General features: G+C 37.4%; 1 protein-coding gene and 1 long non-coding RNA gene across 3 annotated transcripts in view; both read right to left on the bottom strand.

The window, feature by feature from the left end:
- Positions 1 to 27,493, bottom strand: part of LOC122045557 (mediator of RNA polymerase II transcription subunit 25-like) — a 70,195-nt gene that overhangs the window by 24,661 nt on the left and 18,041 nt on the right. The window contains exons 4-6 of one of the 2 annotated variants that reach the window (XM_042605822.1): positions 21,383 to 21,513; positions 12,999 to 13,208; positions 12,825 to 12,890 (exon numbers count right to left, since the gene is read on the bottom strand). In XM_042605822.1, the coding sequence (XP_042461756.1) occupies positions 12,825 to 12,890; positions 12,999 to 13,208; positions 21,383 to 21,513 (407 nt within the window). The remainder of the gene's footprint in view (positions 1 to 12,824; positions 12,891 to 12,998; positions 13,209 to 21,382; positions 21,514 to 27,493) is intronic. The other variant, XM_042605825.1, reaches the window with a different exon arrangement.
- Positions 3,963 to 7,050, bottom strand: LOC122045558. The gene is made up of 3 exons (XR_006130016.1): positions 6,842 to 7,050; positions 4,544 to 4,599; positions 3,963 to 4,055 (listed from the first exon to the last, which is right to left on the bottom strand). It is a non-coding gene; the product is annotated as an uncharacterized LOC122045558 (long non-coding RNA).

Genomic DNA, 27,493 nt, shown 5'->3' on the forward strand with positions numbered 1-27,493 from the left:
TTCTCTACCCTAAACTTACATCTCATCCTATTCTATGTCACTTTAGCAAATAGGCCCCTCTAATCTATTCAAAGTGTTGGTCAGGACTCTCCTCACTTTCTGTTGCCTATATACCCAAATTTTCTTTGAATCTCATAACAATTGACAAGCACATTAAGTTAGTCTGAGTTTCACTGAGGATATTGATTCAAGGACCGATAGAGTATTTAGCACAAGGCAAGAGTCTCAATGATTATATAATTTCAGTGGTTGCACATTCATTTGCCCGTGGCTGCTACCTGTTTACTTCAAATTCATAGCCATCTAGGGCATCCTAGTCTTCATATCCTACAAAAGATGGCTCCTAGTCTTTTCCAATCTCCTGCATCTCAAATGTGAATCCTAAAATATTTTCAATTCTCATTTCTTCTCAATATCCATTTTTCAATTCTCAATTCTCAATATCCATTTTTAATAGTCTTATTAAAGCTTTTAGAAGTGCAATGCCAAGGTATACTTTTCTCAACCCTAGCAATTCTTCCTCACTAATTTGGTCATCCTCCATCTTATATCTCAATATATGCCAGCAAAAATGTGTTGCTTAGAGGAAAAATAGGCATGTTGTTGAAACAGCTCATACACTATTACCTTATATGGGAGTTCCGCTTGAATTTTTGGATGATGTTATTTGAACTATATGCTACCTTATAAATTCATGTCTTCTTTAGTTCTTCATGGTCAAAATCTCTTCACAATTCTTTTTCCTTATGATGGCCTTCACTTATTTCACCTCAATCTAGGTGTTTTTATTCTGTTTATCTTTTATCAGTAGATAAACTACTCCTAAATTTGTCAAAGGTATATATATTGGCTATTCATGCATGAAGAAGGGGCATTGATGCTATTCTTCTACTTTGAAACCATAGATTAAAATTTCGAGATGTTTCACCCGATACGAGTGAAACTTCTCGTTCTGTCAAGGACACAACTCGACGGATGCATCGTGCAGGCACGACGATGCATTTGGATACATTGCACGAGCCCGGCGAGCATCCGAATGCATCGCATAGGCCACGCATGCCCGTGGTCATCACGGAACAAAGGAAGGAGGGGTGATAGGCTTTAATAAGTAACTTAGGTTAATAATTTAAACAACTCCTAGCTATGATTGTGATAACTTAAAATTGGCTTATATTTTTTAAAAATATATTTAGATTAAATTTTGTATTTTAGTTAAAATATTTTATATTTAAAAAATACCTAAATTATATTGGCACAACATGATACAGTAGCAAAACTACATCGTTTCGGTCCGGAACCGAAATCTTGGCTCGAGATTTTAAACCATATTTGAAACAAATCTTTATTTATGTAGATGATAACTTCTCTAAGTCTACTGTCTTCCCCACTACCACACCATCTACTCTCAAGTCTTTTATAAAGTTTCATCATGTTCCAACCCCAATTCTTCTACTCTCTTCTCCACTACCACACCTTATACTCTAGTTTTTTATAAAGGTTCTCCCTATTCGTACTCCAATTCTTTCTATTCCTATTCCGTTGTCTCTCCCTAATTCACTATACTCTCCTACAAATAAAACAAAACCAAAGCCTCATCCACAAAAACCCTACACAGAAGATCAAGAGTTAAGTTTGTCATACCCATTTGAGATTCTGTTGCTATTGTAGCACCATCTATTGTCCCAAAGTCTATCTCCGACCTTGATCTTCTTATTGCTCCAGGAAAAAGTATTCATATGTATAGCAACTCACATCCATTATCTCGATTCATTTTTTATGCCTCCTTGTTTCTGCAGAATTTTGCTTTTATCTCTGCTTTGGATTCTGTTAAGAACACCCAAACTATCTCAAGCTCTATCTAATCCAAGGTGAAGAGTAGATAAGATTAAATAAAATAGTATCATTGGATTCTAATCTTACATGGGACTTCATTACTGTCACTTATAGGAAATCTAATGTGGGTTACAAGTGGGTGGTTATGATTTAAACAACTGATATTTCCATTGCACGACTAGAAATTCGATTAGTAGAGAAAGAGATACTCAGAAATATAGTACTTTCGCAAAGGCATATTCAAATATAAAGTGATGACCATATATATGCACATCTTCTTTAGGTCAAGATTATCCCAGTTTGTATGTTTTGATTTAAAAGTGTCCACTCCAAGAAAGTGTTAAAGGAATAGACCCAAACATTAAGTGTGATGATGAACCAATACAACTAAATAGAATAAAAAAAAATGGCCCTTGTCATCAGGATCATATCAAGAGAACACAATCAAATAACCAAAAAAATTTATTGAACCATTTAGACAAGTTATAAACAAAGCAAACGCTGAGTGCCAAATGAGGTAAGGGGTTAGAAGATAATTGAATCGACGCAAAATTAATGAAGCATTCAATTTACTAAAGCCAATCAATATTTTAAAAAGCATAATAGGTGTTATGCAATTGGCCCACTCATGGATCTACTATCTCAACATCAACTAAGTTAAGGTTCATAGGAGTATCGACTATGTTAGTCAAAATTGCAATCAATGCCTAAGGATCTTAAAACCTTATGATCCAAATCCAAACTGACTTTAACAATTCAAGTTCTGAGTAATATCTAAATTGGGCTACAATTTTACGATTCTACAATCTGATCCTAAGTTGCTTATAGTTCCTACACAAAATCTTGGTTCCCACCTCCTTAATTGGAATATATTTTTATTCAATTAAACATTTTAACAATTGAGATTTAGTACAACAAATAATTTTTTTCATGTCATATCATTTGAGAATGCTTGATAACATAACTGTTGTTGACTTCAAGTAAGAAAACCTTTTAATTGTTGTAATTATTAGTCATTGAATATTTATGATTCATCTTTATTGAAGTTATTACTTGTTATATATACATGGAACACTAAAAATTATATTTTTTTTCATTTATTTACAATGAGTAATTTGATTTATTGATATTGGAATGATAAAGATTGAAATATTCATAGTAATATTGTATATTAAAGGTCAATAGGCATTTATTTGTAAACTATTCTTAGTAAACTTTATAAGCTTACGATCCTATGCCGATGGCTTAAAATCTCGAGTCGTGCCGAGATTTTGATATTTTTAATAAAATATATTAACTAAAAATTTAAAAATAAAATAATCTAAATATTTAAAAATAAAAGATATAAAAAATAAAATAAAATATTTTTTTAGATGGTCGTCGGGCTCGCGCGACGCATCCAGACACATCGCCAGGCTCGCGTGCTACGTCCGGACACATCGTCGAGCTCGCTCAATGAGTCTAGTAACGTCGTCAGGCTCGCTCGACTAGTCCAAAAGCGTCGTCGAGCTCACTCAACAAGTTCGGATGCGTTTCGAGCTCGCACGACGCGTCCGAACTCGTTATTGAACCCGCTTGACGCCTCCGAGTGCCGACATTGTGCCGGTCCATGGGCGGATCCAGATGTTCCGCTAGTATCAAGTGAAATGACTCGAAATTTTAATCTATGTCTATGCCTCAATCCTACGATTTGTTTTTATGGAGCTCTTCCTGTTCCTAGTTCTTCAAGCAAATTAAAAGCATATCAAGTTTGTAGTTTCTCTATGAAAGATAAATGTCTAATCATGGAGAGCAACCTATTTGCTAAGAAAATACTTAGATTTCTCAAAATCTTGGTTTCATAGTGTTAATAAAGTTATGGTTTCAACTTGTAATTCTTGTATCATCATCATTGTAGGAACTACTAATGTCATCAACATAAATAATGAGATGAATACATGCTCCAAACTGGAAAAAAAATTGATAAAACTCTGACTAATCTAGTGTGCACCTAATCATATGGAATTAGAGAAGTGCAAAGATGAATTTTACCAAACTTAGTAAATTGTTAGATCCTATACTAAAACACCTACAGCTTAAACACAAGCATTTTCTCATAGCAACAAATCCAAGAGATTATTCCATGTATACCTCTTCCTTAAGATTCTCATGAAGGCATTATTGATATCCAATGAGGGAAGTGACTAGAAGCCAAAGGAAGCCAGAATCACACAAAAATAATCCTAGTCATAAGAAAAAAGTATCAATGTAATCAACTTCATAAATTTCAGTGTACCCTTTTCCCACAAATTGGGTTTCAATCAATGCACAATACCTACAAATTTCTTCTTTGCAATGAGTACCTACTTAATACATATGTATACTTGGGAGAAAGAGGAACTAGCTCTCAAGTGTCATTAAAATGCAAGATATCATGTTGTCAATCATGTCTTGTCTCTATCTCAAATCAGAAAGAGCATCTAAAAATAGTTTATGAATGGAATGTGAAACCAAAGATGAAATAAAAAGGTAGAATAAATAGATGAAAAAAAGTATAAGAGATATTTTGAGAAAGATGTGAAGTAGTGCACTTGTTGGTGCCTTTGTAGAGAGTAATGAAGGTCCAAATCAAAGGTCAGATCCAGTATTAACAAGGATTTGAGTAGCAAGTTGGCATTTGTTGGTACCATACTTGAGTCTTCAAAGGTATGAAAGAGGTCAAGAAATACACCTTGGCAAGTTGGCATTGTTGGACCGCGTTGGCCGGCTAGAAGGGGGTTGAATAGTCTGCACAAATAAAAACAAACTACCTTTCACGAACTTTCAAAGTAACACTTGCATAAATTAAATAAACAGAAAATAACAAAAAGAAGAGGCACCGGATTTGACTTGGTTACAACCGGAGAGGTTGTTAATCCAAAAAAAATGATCGCACTAAATTCTCCTTCAAGCGGAGAAGCCTCGGTTACAACAGTGTAAGCACAGAAAGAAGGAAGTTAAACAAAATAATAGAAGCGCACAAGTATTGTTACAATTTCTTGAATCGAATTGAAAAGCTTCTGGACCAAGGCTGTATTTATAGTCTTAATCGTGGCGCCTGGAAGGGTTCAAGGCGCCTGCGAAGGGATAAAATTTTATCCCCTTCGCAACGGATCGTGTTTGACCGCGATCCGGTCAAGATTCAATTTCAAGCACCCGAAATGTCTCCGAGCGCCCGGACTGGTTCCGGGCGCCCGGATCACTAAAGTCAACAATGTTGACTTTTGGTCCGGGCCTTCTGTCCCGGTGCTGCTTGCCTCGGTCCGGGTCTTCCGCTCCAGCTCCGCTCGCTTGGGTGATTTCAACAAACCGAAATAAGGCTCACCCGAACCCAATTTCGAACTTCTCGAGCAACCTTCCGCTCCGGCTTCTCGTCCCTCGGAAACGCCGCGCGCCTCCTTCTCGTCCGCCCGCGTACTCTTCCGCAGCACCTCGTACCTCAGACGCACCGAGCTCGTCGGCTCTCTCCCGTGTCGTCCTTCTCGCTAGCTGTGTCTTTTGCTCGACTCTCTGTGCTCCTAAGCTCCTGCACACTTAGGCACAAGGTTAAAACACGACAGGACCTAACTTAACTTGTTGATAACATCAAAACAACCTTGGGGTTCCAACAATCTCCCCTTTTTTGATGTGAGCAACCTAAGTTAAGATAGGAAAAATAGGCATAAAAGTAAAACAAATAATATTACAATAAAGTGCAAAAAATAAAAAATTGTAAAGCAAAAAATAAAAAAATTGTAATGTACCTCCCCCTAGACTTAACATCTTTCTTCTCCCCCTTTTATCACATAAAAAATTAGGGTAACAAGAAAATTTCTAAGGGAAATAATTTAGAAAACTTTGGAATTTTTGAAAATTATCGATATCAAAAATTTGCAATAACTGATTTCAATACTTAGAAAAAATTTCTAAGTTTAGACAAATTTGTAAAAAAAATTTGCAAGCATAAATATTTTTGAGAACTTTTAAAAAAAAAAATTCTAAGTTAAAAATTCTACAGTTAAAAAAGAATTTTAAGTAATTTTTAGAAAAAAATGTTTTAAAATTTTTTTTTTAAAGCATTATCTAATTTTAATTTTAATGCTTTATCAGAAAGTTAATTAAACATTTATTTCAATATTTTGGCTTTCGGGAAGTGACAAGGCACTAGGCCTTCTTGGTTATTGGAACAACAACCACTTTCTTAGACAAAACCTCATAGAGAAATTAGTTGTTTAATCTTCTTACTGAAAGCGCTAAGTCTAATTAAAATTTAGATTAAACAAGACATTGGAACCCAATACAGGTTCCAGCCAACTGGATTAACTAAGAATTTCTTAAGGATATACTTCTTTAAAATATTCCTAATTTGTCCCTTGTGAAATCTATAATACCAATTTAGATTCTTGTATTTTCTAGAATTTGTATTTGATGAACAAGGATGATTTTTCAGGTTATTTACTTGTATTTTCAAATTTTCATTTTCTAATTTTACTTTGTCTAATTTTTCTAATGGGCATGATTTAGCTAGAATTACTTTTAAATTTTTAATCTCTTTTTCTAATTTACAGCAATCCTTAGTTAATAATTTAACAAACTTAAATAATTTATCGGGAGGAAGGGATTGTACCTGACTTACCTTGTCAATCTCGTTATCCGTGTCTCCTCCTGAACTGTTGTTTTCTTCCAACGTAGCTCCCCCTTCATCGATGCTCTCGATGCTCATTTCGGATGAGCTTGAATCGTAGTCCTCGTCTTGATGACTCGCCATTAATACAAGTCCGGAGAAAGCCTCGACTTTCGATTCGGACAACGTATCGTCCTACGTCGCTTTCAGAGTCTTGTGTTTTTGGATAGGCTTCTTTCCTTTGTCTCTACCCTTGTTCCTTAGCTTGGGGTAGTTGTCCTTGACGTTGTCTTCTTCATTGCAGTGGTAGCATCTGATAGTCCTTCTCTTTCTAACCTGCGGATAGTTAGTTTTTCTTGATTTACAAAGTTTCTTAAAATGTCTTACCATCATTATCATTTCTTCATCGTCGAGAAAGGATTCTGACTCCGGTTCGTCTCTCGATGCCTTTAGGGTGATGTTGTACTTTGTCTCCTTCGTACCTGCACATCTCGATTCATGCACTTCAAATGTGGAAAATAATTCTTCTAAGAAAATAGTTTCTAAGTCCTTAGATATATAAAAAACATCTACTAATGATGCCCATTTAGTATTTCTAGGAAAAGAATTCAGTGCGTACCTTAGCGAATCTCGATTACTTACCTTTTCTCCGAGATTCGGCAGTCCGGTGATAAGCTCCTTAATTCTCGAGTGCAGATGCGCAACTGTTTCGTCTTCATCAAGTCTCAGGCTGGTGAGCTGGTTGCGAAGCAAATCCCATCTTGCGAGCTTGGCTTCAGACGTTCCTTTGTGCAACCACAGGAACTTTTCCCACAGTTCCTTTGCTGAGTCGTAGTTGCCGATCCAGTTGACTTCTTGTGGCGGAAGGACGCTCAGCAGATGGAATTCTGCTTTGTCGTTTGCTACGTAGTCAGCCTGCTCCTTTTTCGTCCACTGGTATTTTTCTTTGCCCTCCGGTACTACAAAACCAAATTCCATAATTAAGAGCAACTCAAAATCCGTTTTGAAAAATACCTGCATTCGCTTTTTCACGAACTCCCCCTCGAACTTCGGTGGATATATGCTCGGTTCAGCCATTTGTTAGGTGCTTCAATCGACGGTTAGTCCTACTGAAGCGTCCTGGCTCTGATACCACTTGTTAGACCGCGTTGCTGGGCTAGAAGGGGGTTAAATAGCCTGCACAAATAAAAACAAACTACCCTTCACGGACTTTCAAAGTAACACTTGCATAAATTAAATAAACAGAAAATAACAAAAAAAAAGAGGCACCGGATTTGACTTGGTTACAACCGGGGAGGTTATTAATCCAAGGAAGATGATCGCACTAAATTCTCCTTCAGGCGGGGAAGCCTCGTTTATAGCAGTGTAAGCACAGAAAGAAAGAAGGAAACTAAACAAAATAATAGAAGCGCACAAGTGTTGTTACAATTTCTTGAATCGAATTGAAAAGCTTCTGGACCAAGGTTGTATTTATAGCCTTGGTTGGGCACCTGCGAGGGGATAAAATTTTATCCTCTTCGCAACGGATCGCGTTTGACCGCGATCCGGTCAAGATTCAATTTCGAGTGCCCGGAATGGCTCCGAGCGCCCGGACTGGTCCGGGCGCCCGGATCACTAAAGTCAACAATGTTGACTTTTGGTCCGAGTCTTCTGCTCCGGTGCTGCTCGCCTCGGTCCGGATCTTCCGCTCTAGTTCCGCTCGCTTGGGTGATTTCAACCAACCGAAATAAGGCTCACCCGAACCCAATTTCGGCCTTCTCGAGCAACCTTCCGCTCCGGCTTCTCGTCCCTCGGAAACGCCGCGCGCCTCCTTCTCGTCCGCCCGCGTACTCTTCCACAGCACCTCGTACTCAGACGCACCGAGCCCGTCGGCACTCTCCCGTGCTGTCCTTCTCGCTAGCTGCGTCTTTTGCTCGACTCCCTGTGCTCCTAAGCTCCTGCACACTTAGACACAAGGTTAAAACACGACAGAACCTAACTTAAGTTGTTGATCACGTCAAAACAACCTTGAGGTTCCAACAGGCATAGCCACTTCTTGAGACTTTAATGGATACACTAAACTGAGTTTTATCTCAGCATAAAAAAGAACAAAAGAAGGAAAAGACTCGTAACACTCTTTCAATAAGATGAGACATCATTTCTAGAAAAATTAGTAAATATAAAAAAGTATTTGAAAACAAATTTTCCAAGAAACTCGACTACCAATCCAGATATCAAAGTGTACCAAGGAAAAAAGTGCAAAAAAGCACATTATGAACACAATTCAGAAATGACGATAGGACATGGTTTAATTGGCAAGGCACGCATTCTAGACTTTGAAGATTAGACTAACTAGAAATTTTCTGCATTTAGTAGGCTAGGATGTTTATGATGACTATGAATTTTGATTGCACAAGAATTAACTATAAGAAGAGTTGAGCATGTAGTCACTACCAACTGATACAATCCTTAACACGCATGTCCTATACAAAATTTGAATCAGAAATGAAGATTATCGAACAATTAAGTGACTTAGTGTGTTTGCTCAGAGATAATAAATAGAAAGAAAAAATAGGCATGCAAAGGATTGAATAAAGTTGCAAAGATAGTGTATAGGTAGCCTACCAACACATTTCCCAGAGGAGAGTGACTCATCTGCTACGAAGTGGCATGAATAAGGTTAGATGGTGGTGTAAAATAAAGAAGAAATTAATTTTATCAGACATACTCGCAAAGGCTCTTAAAGATAGAATTTAGATGTTTGATCCATAATCTAAGTCATATAAGCAGTAGAATTATCTTCTTAAACCACCAATAAGACTGACATAATGCACCTGAGAGGTTAGACACTTAAGACATCTTAAAGATACTCTTCAACTAATATATCAATGGTAGGTCTGTTTACGAGGATACCATTCTGGAATGCTTCCTTATATGGAACCATATTTAGAGGAAGAGCACCGGTCTCGTAAAAGTTTGCACAAGATACACAAGATGGAGTTGGCTGCTAGCTTCACAGCACCAAGAATAAATCTGAACACAGACTCTGTTTAGAACCACCAAATCTAACAGAGGACCAATTAATAAATATCAATTGAAACCAGATATATTCTGAAGGAAGCACAGCATAGGTCTCCACCAAACTTGAAGGTCGCATCTGTTTTGAATTATTAAAAAAGAAAATGAAAATGAAATGGTAGAGAAAGTGATGTGATGCTGGATTTATGGAAATAACAACGAAGATCCAGAAACATTCTTGGATACAGCCAAGCAAATAAATTTGTTGCTGAACAGAGTCTTTGTTAAAGTGAAGTTGTGAAGAAGAAATCCTATGACAAATCTATTTCTGGGAAGATCTTGCAAGAACAGAAGGCAGAAGCAGGAAGCAAAAGGCAGAAAAAGCAATGCAGTTTCCTGGCAAAGAGTGTCACTATTCAAAATATGATGCAAGAAATAATGTACAAGATCTCCGATAATGTTGATCTCATGATTTCTGCAAGTAGGAGTTGGTCTGACATCAGGAAATGGGAACAACGATGGGAAAAAAATCCAAAGGGCACCACTTATTATGCTTTTCGACTTTCAAAAAGAGTCAAAACAGCGCCCTAATACACTTATATAGGAGTTGTTCAGCTATAGTCGTAGTTGCTACAATGTGTAGCAACTATGGTCATAGCTATTATAATGTGTTAAAGTAAGCCGGTTCAACTTCTACTTTTCGGTCCAATTTAATCAAAATTACTACACATAAAACCCTCATGTATAAAAATACATTTTGCCAACTTGGTCAAAATTACTCGAACTTGAACAAAAACGCTCAAATTTGGTCACAATCGCTTTAACAATGTCGTAGTAGCTATGTCTATAGCTACTACAACTAGTAGTAGCCATGGACATAGCTACTATAACGTGGATCAAGTTGTAGCAATTATCATCACAATAAAATTGCTCCAGATTGATCAAAATTACATCAACATTGTTGTAACAGTTATAGCCGTAGATGCTACAACTTGTAGCAACTTCAACCATAGCTACCACAATAATGTTAAAACGATTTTAATCAAGTTAGAGTGATTTTGATCAAATTTAAGCAATTTTGACCTAGTTGGTAAAATATATTTTAATATAAAAGTATTCTGTGTTGTAATTTCGAGCAAGTTAGAGCAATTTTGTTCTATGTTGTATCAGCTATGATTGTAGTTGGTACAACAACACTAAAATAAAGGTATTTTCAAAATGAAAAAAGAAAAAGTCATACAATGTTGTTTTGATTTTTTTTTTTTTTAAAAAAAAGGCACCCTTCTAATGAAAAATGATAATAAGAGGCGCCTTTTAATTTTTGCCCAAGAAAGAAACCCAATGATGTATGGAATTAGAAAAAATCACAAACTAAATTGAATCACAATGCAATGATGAAAAAGAAAATTTGCAATAGGAATAGCCTTGGCGAGAAATCATTAAAGGCTCTAATACCATGTCAGAGATAAAAAAAAATATTAGTTTTTTATAGGTAGTCCACTCTACATTAATATAGATTATCACCATGAAGTCTATATGATATCAATTAAGCATTATTCTATTTATAATTAGATCCCAACACCTTTAAAGTATTGCACAATTATAATAATTAATCCTCTCAAGGGAACAAAAAAACAAAATCCATTTATTTGTGAAGGGAGCTAGACAAGTGATAATTAGGATTTTTATTTTATTTGGTTCAACCTAAACTAGTTCAAGTGAAACACATGTTCAGATAGTTGGATATTCGCAATTGCAGCTGCATATATAATCACATAGATTGTATATCAATGCTAATCAGACTATTGGCACCAACCACATATACTATACGGCCCCTGCTGCAAACACCAAAGTAGCCACTTTTTAATCCATAAAGTCAGCATCACCAAGTGATCCAACACAGACATAAAATTGTTTGACAACTTCACAAGATTGTGAATGAGAGGAAACCATAGTGTCAACAAATACAGAACCCAACAATGAATATTATTGTAACAATTAACCCTAGAATTTTTATACAGACTCAACATTACTGCTAAAGTCCTAGTGGTGCTGCTACATTGTGCAACTAAAGACAAATAATTAGAATGGGTAGGGATAATAAGAACATGAACGAAGAAAAAGGATGATTGTTTCTCTCTCCTGGCTCTTCTGATGCCTTGTTGAATGGAATAAATGGGAGAGAATAAACTTGAGAAGCAATGTCCTAGTCCATCTTATTATATATATACACAAAAAAGTACATATATGGATATAAAATTAGTGATTACTTCCACAATATTCACAATATCTACAGTACAACCCTTACAAGGTCAATTGGCCATAACAACTAAGGGATTTAATGTTGAGCTGATCCAATTAAACTAAAGGGATAGGCGTAAACCAGGTTAAACAATGAGGCAACTGAACTAATCTATCACAACCTAGAGGCTGAAACATATTGGTCACCTGAGATGTGTCACTCTGTTGCTTTTCAGTCACCCTTGTAGATGCAACTGCAACTTTTTGTTTGTTCAACATGAGCGGATACATAAAATACAAACGGGTAGGAAACACATTCATCAAATGCTCTATTCAAGGACTGAAGTGTTGTTCCATGACAACAAGAGCAAAGCATATCGTTCCACCTGGGGGCCAAAATCATAGGATTGGATGCTCACCACCTGCCATCGCTCACCGCCCACTAGCACTTACCATTGATATCCAGATTAAATGTCATTGTCGAACCATAGATCAAAAACAGCAAATAATTACTGAGGACAAAGCCCAACAAAAAGTTAATAACCTAAACCATTAATTTTCAAACTGTAAACCAGTTAATCCCACAGGCACCCTCTTGATCCTGCCTTCTGAGAACAAATCCCACAGGCATCAACAAGGGTTTCTCCTCCTCTAAGTGAGCGTTTTTGTCTTCCTCCCTCCTACTTCATAATTGGTGCCACCAGGACACAGTATATGCATACTTGCATAGCATAGGCATGGTATCATTCTAGATGGGGGTACCCAAGTCAAAAATGATATACTTCAAACTTTGGTTCAAGCAACAGAAGTAAGAAAGTAGCCATGTAAATCCAATCATTATCAACTGGTGTAGTATGCAAGGAGCAACATAGAATCATAGAAGTTCATAAGAAGAGAGGAATAGGAATCTTACGTAGTATAAGCTTCATTCAAGAAAAGTAAAGACTGTACTTAGTAGCAGTCACTGTATAGTAAGGTATATAAATAAATAGTCCATGCTTTACATGAATATTGACCGAGCCAACAATTTTCAGGCAAAGTATCAAGTGATTTCACATTAAAGAACTTAAAATTATTAACAAAAAATATATGTATGACATAATTAAATGACTTGTGATGGAGACATGAATACCCAATTATATATTGATCTCAATTTAGGTAGTTGTTTAGGTGAAATCACGGACAATGAGACAAAGCACTGCAAAAGAGTAATCAAGCATATCAGTAAAACAGGAAACAGAACTTCCTACTAGTTCACTACCACACATATGGAACAAAAAATTATGTTGTATAATGCCTTTATTACCTGGCTAAATGATTTTGCAACAGTCTCAGCATCAGCAAGGAAACTCTCTGTTTGTACTTCAGTATTCTCCTTGTGTTCTAAACTTGAGACAGGAGGTCGATAGACAGGAGTAGGGAGAGGGTAGGGATTGCTAGCAGCAACAAGGATACAATGTTTTTGTACTTCAGGGATTTGATGATTGTCTGAGGCATTTATAGAGACTGGAAACATCTAATATTTCAAATGATGTATATGTATTAGAAGAAAAAAAAAGACAACCATTCACTATGAAGAAAAAATATTCACATAAAGAAATCAGTATTTGACACGCACAACAAACGAATTCCATGATAACATATGGGACAAGGATTGCATATAAAAAGGCAATAACAAGGTTTTTTGAGTGTCAATATGACACAATACTTACCAACATGAGATCTGTATTAGTGGCAGAAGTAGGAGTAGCCATGTTGGTCAGTATTGGGTTTCAGTTTTTTTACTAATTTACTTGAACATTGTGTTTCGACTATGTCGCTAGATTTTAAACTATCAAAACAAAAATTCAAGAGGGTGATTTGGATGACAATTTTAGCAAACTCTTATAAGACAATTATTTTTCGGACTTGCAACTTCATGTTGTTAAAGCTTAGACTAATTTTTCATATAAGTACAACAACAACCAAGGTTTATCTCACTAGGTGAGGCCGGCTATATGGATCCTTTTATGTAATTGAGCTCTATCTCCTACTATATCATCATCTATATTTAAATAAATTTTATTTTATTTTATTGTTGCTAACCAAATCTATTTTTATCTTCCTCGTTTGATATACATGTTTGTCATAGTTTCACATCGCCTAACTGGAACATTTATTGGTTGACTAAGTACATACTCATACCATCTTAAATGTGTCTCTTGGAATTTTCCTTCAATAGATACAACTCCGACTTTCTCTCAAATGCTCTCATTTCTTATTCTATCTATCCTCGTATGTCCACACATCCACCTTAGCATCCTCATCTTTGCAACTCGTATCTTCTGCTCATGTGCTCGAGTCATACCCTAACATTCAGCTTCATATAACATAGTAGATCTAACTGCAGTTTTGTAGAACTTTCCTTTAAATTTTAGAAGTAATTTACGGTCACATAAAACACACGGCGCTCTCCTCCATTTCAACCATCCTGCTTGTATACTATATAGGACATCTCTCTCAATCTCTTCATCATTTTATAAAAATAATCCTAAATATTTAAAACTCTCGGTTCCGGGCAACTCATCATCTCCCATCTTAACAAATGTCTCATTAAGTCTAATATTACTAAATATAAATTTCATATATTATGTCTTTAAACCTCGCCCATGATGACCGGTCATGGCCGGTCCCAAGCCCGGATAAAGGAGGAGGGTTGCGTTAGGTTGCCAGCCAGCGTCAAACTATGGCAAATATTTCATGAATGAATCCATCAAACTATTATGCTAATGCTAGGTTGTTCCCCGGAAGGAACGCGTTGCAGGGTCCGACTATAACGTCTCGGCAAGGACCGCTACATCTCCAGAACTCGGGTGTAGTGATAAATATGCAAGAGTTCGCGTTACAGGGTCCGACTGTAACGTCTCAGCAAGGACCGCTACATCTCCATGAGAACTTGGGTGTAGTGTTAAATAGGCAAGAGTTCTCACACCATAGGTTAGATCAAAACAAATATGATAGGAAAACTAATAATCTAAGATTTGGAACTTGGAACATAGGAACTCTCACTGGTAAATCAATGGAGGTAGTAGATATGATGATTAGGAGAAAAATTAATATTTTGTGCGTACAAGAGACAAAATGGACAGGTGAGAAGGCAAAGATGATAGAGAACACGGGTTTTAAGTTATAGTACACTAGAAAGAGTAAAACAAGAAATGGAGTGGGTATTATTGTAGATAGTTTGTTAAAGGATGAAGTTGTAGGAGTAGTTAGAAAAGGGGATAGAATTATAGCCCTTAAGATAATAGTGGTGAAAGAAACTATGAACATAATTAGCATATATGCACCACAAGTAGGATTAGATAAAGCTACCAAATCAAGGTTTTGGGAGGACTTAGATGAAATATTACAAAATATTTCACCAAATGAAAGGATTTTAATAGGAGGTGATCTAAATGGACATGTCGGAGTGAAAAATGAGAAATATGAGGGGGTATATGGGGGTTATAGGTTTGGAACGAGAAATGAGGAAGGAAAACTATATTAAATTTTGCGATAGCATATGACCTTATATTAACTAATACGTTTTTTTAAAAAATAGAAGAACACTTAGTCACGTTCAAAAGTGGGAATAATAAAATCACAAATTGACTTCCTTATAGTTAGAAAAAAAGATAGAAAGATTTGCAAAGATTACAAGGTCATCCTTGGATAAAGCTTAACTACCAACGTAGTGTTGGATATACGCCTTAAACATAATATTAATAGAAAGAAGATATATACGACTGCTAAAATTAAGCGGTGAAAGTTAAAAAATAGAAAGCAAAATATATTTAAAGAGACGGTAGAAGTACAAATATTTCGTGAAATATACACTCTAATACGACATAAGTTAAGATGGTATCAAAATTGAAAATAATAGCTAAGAGTACTCAGTGAGTCAAAAGGACATGCACCATAAGGAATCTTGGTGGTGGAATGAAAAAGTACAAGAGAAAGTGAAGGAAAAACGAATAGCTTATAAGGAATTATATATATGTAAGAATGAGGAAAACTTAAAAAAAATATACAATAACCCAGAAAGAAGCTAAGAAAGTAGTGAGTGAAGCAAAAATAAAACTTTTGAACGGTTATATCAAAAATTGGATCTAAAAGAAGGGGAAAGAGACATTTATAGAATAGCTAAAGTGAGAGAAAGGAAAACAAAAGATCTTAACCAAATAAAATGTATTAAAGATGAATGTAATAGGGTATTAGTAGCGATGGAGAAATAAAAGAGCGGTGGAAGAGGTATTTTCATCAACTTTTTAATGAAGGTTTAGGAGACCAACTTAATTTGGGTAATTTAATTAGGTCGAATGAGCATGAAATTTTAATTTTTATCGTAGAATTCAAACTTGAGTAAAACAAACTTTAAATGAGATGCACAATGGAAAAGCCGTTGGACCGGATGATATTCAATAGAGGTATGGAAGTGCTTAGGAAACAAGGTATTGAATGGCTTACAAAATTATTTAGCATTATATTGAAAACAAAAAAATGTCGATCAATGGAGGATAAGTACTCTAGCTCCCTTATATAAGAATAAGGGAGACGTACAAAATTATGCAAACTATAGGGTATTAAACTAATGAGTCATACCATGAAACTTTGGAAAAAGTAATAAAAAAGATTAAGGAAGGAGACAACGGTGAGAAAATCAATTTGGGTTCATGCTTGGAAGGTCGATAATAGAAGCTATACATCTTCTTAGACAATTAATTGAAAAATATCGGAGCAAAACAAGATCTACATATGGTATTCATTGACTTAGAAAAAGCGTATGATAGAGTCCCAAGAGAAATTATATAGTTAATTTTAGAAAAGAGGTGTTAGCGTAACATATATTGAACTAATTAAGGATATGTATGAGGATGTAACGACCAGAGTAAAGACTTCAGGTGAAGAATGAAGCATTTTCAATAAAGATAGGGTTACATCAGATCTCTAAGTCCCTATCTTTTTACACTAATTATGGACGAACTCACTACGCACATTCAAGACACAGTACCGTGGTGCATGTTGTTTGAGATGATATTATTTTGGTAGATGAGACACGTGAAGGAGTAAATGCTAAGCTAGAATCTTGGAGGGAAACACTAGAAGGGAAAGGTTTTAAGGTTAGTAGATTAAAGATAGAATATATGGAATTTAAGTTTAGCAATATTAGAAGTAATGAAACAATTGTTAAGATAGGAGAGGTCGAGTTGCACGAACCAAGCGATTTAAATATTTAGGATCATTTTACAAATGATGGAGGATTGAGAGATGTCTTACATGGAATCAAGCGGGATGGGTGAAATGGAGGGCGTCGAGTGTTTTATGTTGTTCAAATACCTCTTAAACTTAAGTCAATTCACTTCTATTTTTGGATTTAAATACTATTGGGTTATGAAGTGAGCACACAAGCAGAAGATGAGAGTCGTAGAGATGAGGATGTTAAGGTGGATGTGTGGGCGTACAAGGATGGGCAAGCGAGAATATTAGAGAGAAAGTCAAGGTTGCATCTACTAAAGGAAAACTCTGAGAGACGCATTAAGATGGTATGGATACATACTTGACGACCAATAAATGCTCCAGTTAGGCGATGTGAAACCATGACAAATTAATCGAGGAAGAGGAAGACCAAAAAAGACTTGGTTAGCAACAATAAAACAAGATAAAAGTTATTTAAATATAGATGATGATATAATAGGAGATAGAGCTCAATGGCGTAAAAGGACTCATACAGCCGACCCCACCTAGTGGGAAAAGGCTTGGTTGTTGTTGTTGTTGTATATTATGTCTTTATTCTACTAAGCATAAATTTTTTCCCTTCTAGTATTTTCCGTCAAAATTCTAGTTTAGCGTTTACTCCTTCACGTATTTCATCTACCAAGCCAATATCATCTGCATATGCACCATGATACTGTGTGTTAAATGTGTGTAGTGAGTTCGTCCATAATTAGTGTAAAAAGATAGGGATTTAGAATTGATCCTTGATATAACCCTATCTTTATTGGAAATGTTTCAGCTACTCCGCCTGAAGTCTTTACTCTAGTCGTTACATCCTCGTACATATCCTTAATTAGCTTAATATATGTTACATTAACACCTCTCTTTTCTAGAATTCTCCGTATAATTTCTCTTAGGACTCTATCATAAGTTTTTTCTAAGTCAATGAATATCATGTGTAGATCTTGTTTTTGCTCCCAATATTTTTCAATTAGTTGTCTAAAAAGATAGCTTCTATTGTCGACCTTCCAAGCATCAACCCAAATTGATTTTTGGTCAATCCCCTTAATCTTTTTTCTATTACTTTTCCATAATATTTGATGGTATGACTCATTAGTTTAATACCACTATAGTTTACATAATTTTGTATGTCTCCCTTATTCTTATATAAAGGAACTAGAGCACTTACTCTCCATTGATTAGTAATTTTTTTCGTTTTCAATATCATGTTAAATAAATTTGTAAGTTATTTAATACCTTGTTTCCCTAAGCACTTCCATACATCTATTGGAATATCATCTGGTCTAATGGCTTTTCTATTGTACATAATATTTAAAGCTTGTTCTACTTCTAAAGTTTGAATTCTACATAAAAATTTAAATTTCTATACTCATCTGACCAACCTAAAATTGGTCACTTAAACCTTCATTAAAAAATTGATGAAAATACCTCTTCCACCGCTCTTTTATTTCTTCATTGTTTAGTAGTACCTTATTACATTCATCTTTAATATATTTTATTTGGATAAAATCTCTTGTCTTCCTTTCTCTCACTTAAGTTATAATGAAAAAAAAAACAAGGATTAAAGTATCATCTCTTTTCAAAGTTTCATTGGATAGTCCAAACTAAGATTCAAAATTTTGAACCATATTAGTGTTTTACTCTTTGACCAAACGAAACTATTTTGATATCATGCCGACGTTCCAATATATTGTTGGATAAGGCTGTCAATGTGATAGAGGGGTATGAAAACCACAACTCACCAATAGTATTGATTACTCTAAAAAAAATAATGCGCATGAAAATAAGAAAACAACAAACAATCAAATGAGTGGAATGCCTATGATTTACTTAGTTCACAACCCTTAGATTGCTCTATTCAAGACCGATGCACACGAAATCCACTACTTTTTTTCTTATTCAATAAGAAGAAACCTCTTGCAACAGCAACAGCCAACAAGAAAAAGAAAATATAAGTAAATTGGTGAACAATGAAGGTTTTAAGGAATCAAAGTGCTGGCACGTATTTCAAAGCAAATCTGAATCTTTTCACAGGCCTTGAGTCCTATTTCTAGCCTTTAGCTCGAATTTGTTGGTTAGGCAACCATCAATTGACTATTGTCACACATCAATCTACTCGACTGGTCTGAATCATGCTCGATTGTTGTAGTCAATCCCAATCAATTCTTGAACTTCCAGTGCTCCTCTAGTAAGCTCTAGTCGATTTTGCCAATCGACTCAAAAAAAAAATTATTCGGTTGTTACAAAGCGATCATCGACAGTCGACTCAACTCCTTACTCATAAGTGATACAAACTTAATACCCAAACAGTCTAAATCTGAGGTCTTCGGATTACCAGTCGACTGCATCTTACCCATCAATCGACTAATACTATCCTACTACCCGAAATAGACCAAACTCAAGATATGAGACACCAATCAACTGAATATTATCTATTAGTCGATTGTTGTTAGGCTTCGATTAGTTCTAAGGTAGAGTCCTCCTAAGTTGTTTGTCTAACCTCCGACCCATGCATATAGATCACTCCACTCATTTTACTTAAAGTACCTTCACGTCTTGAGGTCTTCCATCATGAAGTTGCATCCCTCGAATACTTTGTGCTCATGGCTCCTCTTTAGCCATTCTTCTCACCTTTGCTTATGCAGATCTCCTCCTCGACTTCCCATGCTCAAATGCTCCTCGTCATACGGTGCCTTGGACGTGTCATCCTATGATCTTACGGACCTTGAGTCATCGAAGCCTCGTACACTTGTATATTTGGTAGACCAACTTAGCACATACATCAAATAATCACAAAGCTAACTTAAACCCTTTGTCAATATCATCAAAACCATCACAACCGGAGATGAAAATTCTAACATATATGGTGTTGATAGCATATTGGAGGTGGAAGATGTAGAAAAAGAAAATTATGACTATATAATTAGCTCAATGTTTGCTTTTCATCTGGAATCCTACGATTTTAGCATTATCTTTATACTGAGACAACAACAAAATGTTTATCTTAATTTTAACATGCCAAGCACATGATTGACACCAAGGAGGCATATTTATTTTAAATCATGTCCTAAACAATTCCATTTTAAGAAAATGTGATACCAAGTTATGTTAGTCGACATGAAATAAAATTTATCATTCTGTCCATCAACTGGCACTAGACTCTTTTGTAAGTGCACCTGGCCACTAGGTGAGACTATTAGGAGAGGTCACGCAGCTAGGCAAAGATATCATGAGGTCGTCATGACTGCACAAAGGCCTCACGACTAGGTGTGGCAACTGTGACACTACTGCGACCTCGCAGAGTCCTTGCGACAAAGCGAAGGTCCCGCGAGGCTGTCATGAGGTTGCGGCAATATCGCGAAGACGAGGCCTAACCGTGACCTCATAGCAGCCACGACATGATGACAGGCTACTACCACTAACAACGCCTTAAACTTTTTTTCCCATTTTTTCTCCCTTTTTCCATCATTGATAATTTTTTGAACTCCCTTGTTTTTTCTAAATAATCCTAGATGACCATTTTGGGTCCTATGCCAAGATGTCAAATTTTTTCCTTTGCCTTTTAGGTAGGGACGGAGTGGTGGGTATTCTAAAATTCACTAGCAAGAAGATAGGTTATTGTCACTCATTCATCAAATTGAGGACTATTAGTTTCTGCAATCTTAGACATCACATACTATGGAAAAAATACTCGCTCTAGAAGTTTACAGAACAGAAAGAAGAAAAAAAGATGTTCGCAATGAAGGCCAACAATAAATCGGTACAGAATAGAAACTTGACAATGAAGGCCAAAAAAAACCAGAGATATCTCAAAGGCATAAAACCCTATAGCTCTAATACCATGACAAGAAATGTAAAGTGAAATTCTCGTACTTTTTTATTACACACAGAGTATATATACATTGTGCATTAATTATTATATATAAAAATTAAAAAATAGAAAAGAATAAAATATTTTATTCCTAAATTGGATCTCAATATAAAGGGATTTTCATGACTAATTTTAGTTTTCCTACAAAAATTAGAAACTATCCTAAAATAGTTGTATACTTTTCAACAGTTCTATCCTTGGGGCTTTGAATGTAAGACATTTCTACCCATAGGTAGAGAGACCAAGAGACGAAGTGATAGGTAAAAGAGAGAAAAGAGGTGTTTCCTCTAGGAGCACCGGAAGGGAAGGAAAAGCATGCTTCTTTAACAAGTTTGGGAGATGAGATAAAAGCCTAACAAACTTATTTCACTATATTAGTCAAAGATTTGAACAGAAATGGACATTAGTAATACAAGTAAAATATTTTGCATCATCTGATCTAATACAACTTTGTAGGTATAACAAAAGAACAAGTAGCAAGAAGAGCAAAAAATCACTATATAAGACTGGTAAGTAACACACTAAATTGATATATGAAAGGAATCTGTGAGTTCATCACTTACCATTAATGCTTCAGAAAGGCCTTCAGCAATGGCAGCTTCACTGAAACCACCACCAGAAAAGCACATTGTTGATAGCCACTGGAGGAAAATATCCAAGTCTTTTGTCCAACCACTCCGTTGCACCACAAAATCTACAAAAAGGGGATTTGGACTCAGAGAAGACATTAAAAAAATAAAACCCAGTGTTATAGAGGAGGTTTACTAATCCAAAATATTCAGGATTATGGCATAAGATTAAAGGGACAGCAAAGGCTTTTACAACCACGCAAACACTAGCTCAAATTTGTGAATTGTTGTTGTTCAAAGCAAAACCTAAAATCTCGTGTTGATGGAACCCCACGAGTTAGGCCTTTATATAGAAAAGAAGATATACACCAAGAGACTCAAATACCCTTTTACTTATTCTAACACTCCCTCTCAAGCTTGAGAATATAGATTATATACACCAAGCTTGTTACATATGTAGTCAATCCGGGGACCTCTAAGTGATTTAGTGAATATATCTACTAGCTGATCATTTGAGTTGACAAAGCTAGTAGATATTTCTCCAGATATGACTTTCTCTCTGACAAAGTGACAGTCAACTTCAATATGCTTTGTTCTCTCATGGAAGACTGGATTTGAGGCAATATGCATAGCGGCTTGATTGTCACATATGAGTGACATTTGTGTAACCTCTCCAAACCTTAGTTCATGAAGCAACTGTTTTAACCATATAAGTTCTTATCTAGCAATAGTCATAGCTCGATATTCTGCCTCTGCACTGGATCTTGCCACAACATTCTGTTTTTTGCTTTTCCAAGAAATAAGGTTACCTCCGACAAATATACACAATCCAGAAGTGGACCTTCTATCAGAGGGAGATCCTGCCCAATTTGCATCAGAATACCCTACGACTTGAGTATGTCCTTTGTCTTCATATAAAAGACTCTTTCCTGGTGCACCCCTGATATATCGAACAATGCGAGTTACTGCATCCCAATGTTCTTTGCATGGAGAGCTAAGAAACTGACTTACTACACTCACTGCAAATGAGATATCCGGACGAGTGACAGTAAGGTAGCTTAGTTTCCTTACCAATCGCCTATATCGTTCAGGATCTGAAAGTCCCCCTGATTTGGTAGGAGCTTGACATTAGGATCCATGGGATTATCGACTGTCTTTGAGTTTAACATTCCTGTTTCTTCCAGGATATCCATTGCATACTTCCTTTGGGATATAATGATCCCATCTTTAGACTGTGCCACTTCTATCCCTAGAAAATATTTGAGTTTGCCGAGATCTTTTGTCTGGAAATGTTTGAAAATATGTTGTTTTACTTGTGAAATTCCAAGATGATCATTACCTGTGATGACAATATCATCAACATAAACCACTACATAGATACAACCAGTAGATGAGTGGTGATAAAAAACAGAATGATCAGCCTCGCTTCGAGTCATGCCAAACTGTTGAATTATGGTACTAAATCTACTGAACCATGCTATGGGTGACTGCTTGAGACCATATAAAGATTTCCGCAAGCGACATACAAGACTAGAAGACTCCCCCTGAGCAACAAAACACGGAGGTTGCTCCATGTAGACTTCCTCGAGCAGGTCACCATGTAAGAATGCATTTTTGATGTCCAACTGATGAAGGGGCCAATGGCGAATTACAGCAATAGACAGAAAAAGACGCACAGAAGACATCTTGACAACAGGAGAAAAGGTGTCGCCATAATCCAATCCAAATACCTGAGTATAGCCTTTAGCGACAAGACGAGCCTTAAGCGGATCAACCGTGCCGTTTACACCAACTTTCACCGTAAACACCCATCGACAATCAACCACTGACTTCCCAAGAGGTAGAGGAACGAGGTCCCAAGTCCCACTACTTTGTAAGGCACTCATTTCATCAAGCATAGCCTGTTTCCATCCTGGATGGCCAAAGACATCACTTGCAGTCTTTGGAACAGAAACAGATGACAAGAAAGGCAGACAATAATAATAGGATGGGGAAAGACGATGATAGCTTAAAGAAACATAGTGAGGAGAAGGATTACGAGTGGAACGCATACCCTTTCGAAGTGCAATAGGAACATCAGAGTCAGGAGATGGGACCGGAGGAAACGACGAAGGACTTGGCTCCAAAGATGTGCCCACAGCAGTGTCAGTGTTGGTCGGCGGCAAAGCAGAACGAGGACGACGCTGATAAACCTGCAAAGGAGGAGACGAGGCTGGAGGTGATAGAGGCGCCTCCGGAGGATAAAAGATAGTCACTGGTGCAGGTGGAGAGGGAGAAACCTCGGCCTGTGAAGCGGAAGAACCAAAAAAAGAAACCGACTCAAAGAATGTGACATCAGCAGAGATGAAGTACCGACGAAGAGTAGGGGAATAACACTTGTACCCTTTCTGAGACCGTCGGTACCCAAGGAAGACACACTTATGAGACCGAGGAGATAGTTTGTCAATGCCGGGATTAAAAGCATGAGTAAAACAAATAGAACCAAAGACCCAAGGTGGCAGAGGATGAAGGGACTGATGTGGATAAAGTACCTGATGAGGTATTTTACCTTGGAGAGTGGATGAAGGCATGCGATTGATGAGATAACACGCAGTAAGTACGGCATCACCCCAAAACTGATGAGGGACATGAGAATGGAGAAGAAGGGTCCGAGTGGTTTCAAGGAGATGACGATTCTTGCGTTCTGCAACCCCATTCTGTTGAGGGGTATAAGGGCAAGACGTGCGATGCAGCACACCATGAGATGTCAAGAAGGTATGAAACTGAGTAGACAAATACTCGCGTGCATTATCACTTTGTAAAGTTCGAAGGGAAGTACCAAATTGAGTTTTTATTTCAAGGAAAAAGGATTCAAAAATAGAAAACAATTCTGAACGATCCTTCATTAGATAATGTACAACGGGAAAAATCGTCTATAAAAGTAACAAAATACCTTGACCCCATTGTAGAAGAAACACGACTCGGACCCCAAACATCAGAATGAACCAAAGCAAAAGGAGACATAGCCCGACTCTCAATACGAGGAGAAAAAGAACTACGAACATGCTTACCTAATTGACACGACGCACAAGATAAAGACTCTAAGTGAGAAAGGCTAGGATGCAACTGTTTCAACTTATTAAGACCTGGATGTCCCAACTGAGCATGAATAAGAAGTGGAGATGCCGCCGCCGAACCAACAAAAGAGGGTTGTTGAAGCCGATATAGGCCATGAAATTCACATCCGAAGCCAATCATCCTCCCCGTACTCCGGTCCTGTAAGGAAACAGACGTGTTGGTAAAAGAAATGACACAATCAAGAGATCGGGTAAGTTGACTTATCGACAATAAATTAAAAGGAGCGTCAGGAACATAAAGAACATTATGAATTGAAAGAGATGAAGAAGGATGAACAATACCAATACCCTGGGATTGAGTTTGGGAACCATTGGCCATGGTGACCATTGGTAAATTATCAGAAGTAGTGAGAGAGGAAAAAAAGGATTTATTAATCGGTGGCCCCTGAATCAAGAACCCAAGGACCCGAAGAACGAGATATGCCAGCAAAGGAAGTACCAGCGTCTGCAATGGTAGCAGTGGAACCCGAAGCCTGTCGATCCTCAAACCATTTCAGAAAGTCAGTATAGGAAGGTGTTAAAGTCGAATCAGGTGTTAACTGTGAAGTGGAAGCTGAAGGAGCAACAGAACTCGAACAATCTGAGCAGCACGAGGACGACCATGTAGACTCCAACATTTATCAATCGTGTCACTGGTCACACCAAGGTGTCCTTTGCCACCCTTGTGAGGTGGAGGTCTTGTGTCGAGAGACCAAAGTCGACGAGTCGACGGGAACAAAAGAAGGCATTGTCAAGACTTTGGGTCGGGACACGGAGAAGAGTCGCCCGTATTTTCCATGGTAGCACGCCCGGGATCCGTTACTGACATGAGAATAATCAGGCGGACTATAAAGCCAAAGACATAAAAAATTTCTTCCGATTTTCAAGCTCTTCAACAGGATCGGCCGCAGGTGGGAGTAGTTCATTGAAGTCACAAAGAAGGCTAGAAACTGAACCCAGATAAGTTGACATTGAATCCTTAATCTGATTGGTGTTGAGGATAGTCATGAGATCTTCACAAACTTGATAGAGTCGCCGAGAGGTGTTTGTAAAGAGTTGTTGAGCTTGTGTCCAAACAACTTTGCAGGTTTTGTGAGTATGGAAGACATTCCTAAGAGATGAATGGATGGTGGCTCGGATAATACAACACAACTGAGCATCAACCTTCTTCCACAGAGGACGATCGGCGTCTTGAACATCTTGTTCAGTTTGAGTGAGACGTGTCTCATACCCCTGTCCAACAAGCCAAAGTTCAATGTGAGATGCCCATGAGATATAATTTTTACCATCCAACTGCTCAGAAGAGAGGGGTGCAGTAATATGGTTGGTAAAGATTGAGGTATCTGGCTTTGGGGCGCCAGATGTAGCCATGAATAGAACTGTGAACCAGACTGTGCTTGCTTTTGCCAGAAGTGCTTCTTCTGGCGTCAGGCGCTTGTTGGCTGCTGATGACAGAGCAGAGCAGAAGGTTCTTGGCTGCTGATGACAGAGCAGAGCAGAAGTGTTCTGTGCAACAGAAAACGGCAAAGGCTCCTCTTCCGCGATGCATCAGGTCGAAGCGCAGCGTAGTCGAACGCAGAGACGGGAGAAGGATTGGGGTTCGTGCTCAATCCTTGGTCGCGAGCCTCGAAGAGGAGGGCGAAGAGATCAAGGAAGAAGCGACGAAGATATGGTGGATACGAGGCTGAGATCGGCGTCCACGAAACAGCAGGCCATCGCCGCTGGAGAACTCGCGCGGCAGAAAGAGACGGCGCTCGCTGCTGGAGAAAGGCCCGTCGCTGGAGGGCTGTCGCTAAACCCTGCCGGAGAAGAAATGTCGCGAACCAGAAAAGGAGGGAGGCGGGGAGAAAAGGACGAGGAAGGAGCTGCTGTCGCGCAAACCCTACCCGCGAGAGAAGAAATGTCGCGAACCAAAGAGGGAGGGAGGCGGCGCGGGGAAGAGAAAAAGAAATTAGGGTTTTGGCTCTGATACCATGTTCAAAGCAAAACCTAAAATCTCGTGTTGATGGAACCCCACAAGTTAGGCCTTTATATAGAAAAGAAGATATACACCAAAAGACTCAAATACCCTTTTACTTATTCTAACAGTTGTCTTCTATTGAGAACCTTGCGCTACTCCAACATGTATTTGGCAACTAAAACAGATGTTAATCCTCTATCCATGTAACAGATTAACGAAATGCATATTTATAAAAGAAATTTTGAAATTTCAGTTTGTGTCCTGTAGCAAATTACTATCAGTCTCAATGTGAGGGCAGTATGATCTCACATAGCCAAAATTTCACTGTTTCACTCTGGTTGTTTCATATGTGCATGAAGGATACACAAGATACAATCAAGGTTTAAGCAAATGCTCCCATAATCCCTTATTGATCTAAATATATATTAATTCTCTCTTTACTGTCTTGGAGGCTTTTAGAGCTTTTGAATGTCTGGCAATTACTTACAGAGACATCCCTCTCTCTGTGCAGTGGGTACGCTGCATATGCTTTTTAAAACCTTGAAGGTAATTTTCTTGCTGTGAATTACCTCTCTCATATTTATTTATATCATTTTTTGGGCAATCGTCATTAATTACTTGGATAACTATCTAATGCCGAGTGGGTAAATGTTGAAGAAGAAACAATCTAAAGATGTTATTTGAGGAATGGAGGGCACTTGGTGACCGACAACCATTGGTATGCACAACATTAGGATTTGATTTATGGAACTGGGAGGCAGCCAACACAGCTTCCCCTCTGGTCAAGAGGTTGCTGCAGATACAGGATCTCATATTATCGGCCGCTGGATCATTAGAGGTTGCTAGACAGAAGCTAGCAGAATTGTTTTTTTGAGATGGTGGATGGCTTAGGCATATGATTTCTTTAGGCAACCTAGTCCTAAGAAGGTACGAGTCTGGACAGTGTAGAAGACATGTATAGCCGATTCATGCAGTTACCCTCTAGATGTTGGCACTAAGGAGGCAACCCATGAAAAATAGAAAAGAGTAACTAGAGGATTGGCAGTGCAC

The sequence above is a fragment of the Zingiber officinale genome, chromosome 2B (assembly GCF_018446385.1).
Source record: "Zingiber officinale cultivar Zhangliang chromosome 2B, Zo_v1.1, whole genome shotgun sequence".
NCBI classification, from domain to species: Eukaryota; Viridiplantae; Streptophyta; class Magnoliopsida; order Zingiberales; family Zingiberaceae; genus Zingiber; species Zingiber officinale.